This window comes from Anopheles bellator, unplaced genomic scaffold (assembly GCF_943735745.2).
Source record: "Anopheles bellator unplaced genomic scaffold, idAnoBellAS_SP24_06.2 scaffold01370_ctg1, whole genome shotgun sequence".
NCBI classification, from domain to species: Eukaryota; Metazoa; Arthropoda; class Insecta; order Diptera; family Culicidae; genus Anopheles; species Anopheles bellator.
Window position 1 is genome coordinate 1 of NW_026685492.1, and position 2,745 is coordinate 2,745.

The following is a 2,745-nucleotide window of genomic DNA, read 5'->3' on the forward strand; positions in this document are numbered from 1 at the left end:
CTCATAGGCAACATAGTTCATCTGTTGTACTACATTGCAGAGTGACTCGTAGTCAACTACCATGAACAAATTGTAAAAAGCTGGCCGTCGCTCGATGGATGGAAGATCCTCGTAAGCCACCATCATCCAATCACTGTTATGCCGCACAATTTCATTAATCAAATCGGCTTGAAATGCGGTGGCGCTTTGTGAGTTTCCATTTTGCGCACGGATGTTAACGAACGTTTCTAAAGCTCTGTAGTGTGTTCTAACCACTGAATCTATAAAACTAGTGTCCATTTGGTCGACCAAACCTGTTTCAAGGAAACCATTGGCACAAAAAACACTGCCAACATTACACACCGTCCAGAATATCCACGTTTTCCGTATCATTTTTTCCTTGTTGCTCGGATGTTGTGGATGAAATTTGAATTCTCCTTAGTGTTCACCGCTTTTATACCTACGGAAACCGTCACCTCACTACGAGGACTTCAATTTGTTTGTCGAACGTTTATTATTGTGCATTTGTAGAGTGATTTTCGTTGGCATAATATGAAGTACAATTATAAACCGGTAGCCATTGTACGGGCTTCATTTGAAAATTACACTACTGTGCTCTTGGTTGACCAAACATTACGTCAATTATATTGAATCCTACGGTGGTCGCTATTTTCTGGATACCACAAACGTAGGAATGTTTACTCGCTAATATCCGATCACATTAAATTACTGGAAATGGCTGATACGCTGCCCCTATCTGTAATCATGCCATACAATTATGCTTGTCGTTGCCGTAGGCCACAAATCGTTCTACAAAGACTCTTCCCCAGATTAGAGTAGGATCAGTTAGATTAAAATTTCACGACGCTCACTTTCTTCGATTACCATTGTCGTTTAACAATTCAAACCCACAGCCATTGAATTGGTCTCATACCCAGCTTGTATATTAACTTGATACCTTAAAGGTTTATTTAGTAAGATAAAATAGACGATATGTTGCACTACTAGCAATAAAACAGGCTCGTAAAATGACTTTTCTACGATTTATTATATAGCAAGAGTCCCGCATCGTTGAATTGGTTGTTGGAGGGTTTCTCGGAAATCGAAACCCATGGCCAGCTACGTCACAACGAAAGCGTTATTGACTACATTATTAACTGGGGAACCTTTTTAGCCTTTTTGACCATCGACTGCACGTAACGAAACGATGAAATATTACTTCTGCTACGAAGCACAATGTTGCCAACAGGAGCAAAACGCCACACAGGTAAAAACCTCCCGATATTTGATTCCATTTTAAGCTGGACGGTTCCGGTTGCTCTTTTGCGTTCTTCCAGTAGCGGTTGTCGCGATACTGTTCTGCCCAATGTTGTGTTAAGCCCGCGGCATGAAGTTGATATATTAGGGCGTCAAAAGACTCCAGCAATGGTGTTGATTTAGGATAGTAAAATGCAGTATTATAGGCGAATCCTGTATATTTGCTCACATATACAATACCACGTTTTCCATTTCTCTTAACATAGTAGGCGACAATATCGAAGGGAAGTGCCAAAACTCCGCCGAGTCGGTTCTGGGATAATTGGTAACAGAGTTCGTCTATGTTTATATCCTCATTCTGTATCGGTTTAATCTTGCTGGAATGTTTCGGTAAAAACGGTATAAATTAATGACAAAAACTTAAGTTTCAAGCCACCCTACTTTCTCACCTTCTAGGAATCATAGGATTCTGTGAGTAAAATTCCACCGTTGTGCGGAACATGGTATAGTGATGGCCGGCCTTATTGATGGCGCTTAATGTGTGTAAATCGGGTGCAAGTAAAGGCGAAGCCTGCAGTCGCTTGAACATTGCTGCTTGATAGAGTGTCCGGATAATCAGTGTGTTGATGACGAATCCAATGACAAATATTCGTGTACTATTCAAGCGAAGGATCCCTGTCGGCCCTCCCATAACAAGAACCCACAACGTATACATCGGATGGAGAATTGTTTCACACATTGCAACGATTTTCACTTTCACCCACAGCAGTGTTAATGCCGCAAAGATCGTATACCCGAGCCCAATGCACAGCCAGGCATCGATTGTTAAGGGTTGGAAGAGTTTTTCAAACGACGTGTACGGACGTTTCGGCGGTGTAAATAAAGTCATCTGCGACATAAAGCTCGGAGAACCCGTTTTTAGGTACGTATATCGGCTAAGCTGAAATCCTATACTGCTAAATCCGAAGTCCACTTCATGCCGCTGTATCATGCCCAAAAGACCAGTACTATTGGTAGCACTTACTAGTCCCCATTTTACTTTATGCTTCGGTACAACATACCGAATCGAGAAACCTAGCTTCTCTGATATAGCGTGCGCAACAGACACCTCTAGTCCAAAGTGCACGGTTTGGTTTCCTTCGATTCGGTACCCCGAGAAAGGTTGCACTTGTACCACGCCCGCTGTTAAAGTGCAACCGTGGAAATCTGAGATGCGACTCACAAACCACTCGTCCAAACTATCCCAAGCACCTCCTGTGACTAGGCGACCATGTTCAATAGGCTCCACTAGGCCGCACTTATTTTCTCTATAAGGATCGTAAGTATATGCTACATACTCGCGTTCACTCAACTGTCCAATCACAACAACATTTAAGACCGAAATGTTCCACATCGTTTGCATAATTTTTCCGATGTCTTCCACTGTCCATTGTTGTACGAAAATAGTGTAGAATCCACTGTACTCATAGGCAACATAGTTCATCTGTTGTACTACATTGCAGAGTGACT

The 2,745-nt window shown here is 42.2% G+C and overlaps 1 protein-coding gene across 1 annotated transcript; it reads right to left on the reverse strand.

Moving 5' to 3' along the window:
- Positions 1–1,132: 1,132 nt before the first annotated feature.
- LOC131214572 (uncharacterized) lies at positions 1,133–2,719 on the reverse strand. Its single transcript, XM_058208919.1, has 2 exons — positions 1,686–2,719; positions 1,133–1,613 (listed from the first exon to the last, which is right to left on the reverse strand). The coding sequence occupies exons 1-2, from the start codon at positions 2,717–2,719 to the stop codon at positions 1,133–1,135; spliced, it is 1,515 nt and encodes a 504-aa protein (XP_058064902.1).
- Positions 2,720–2,745: the final 26 nt, after the last annotated feature.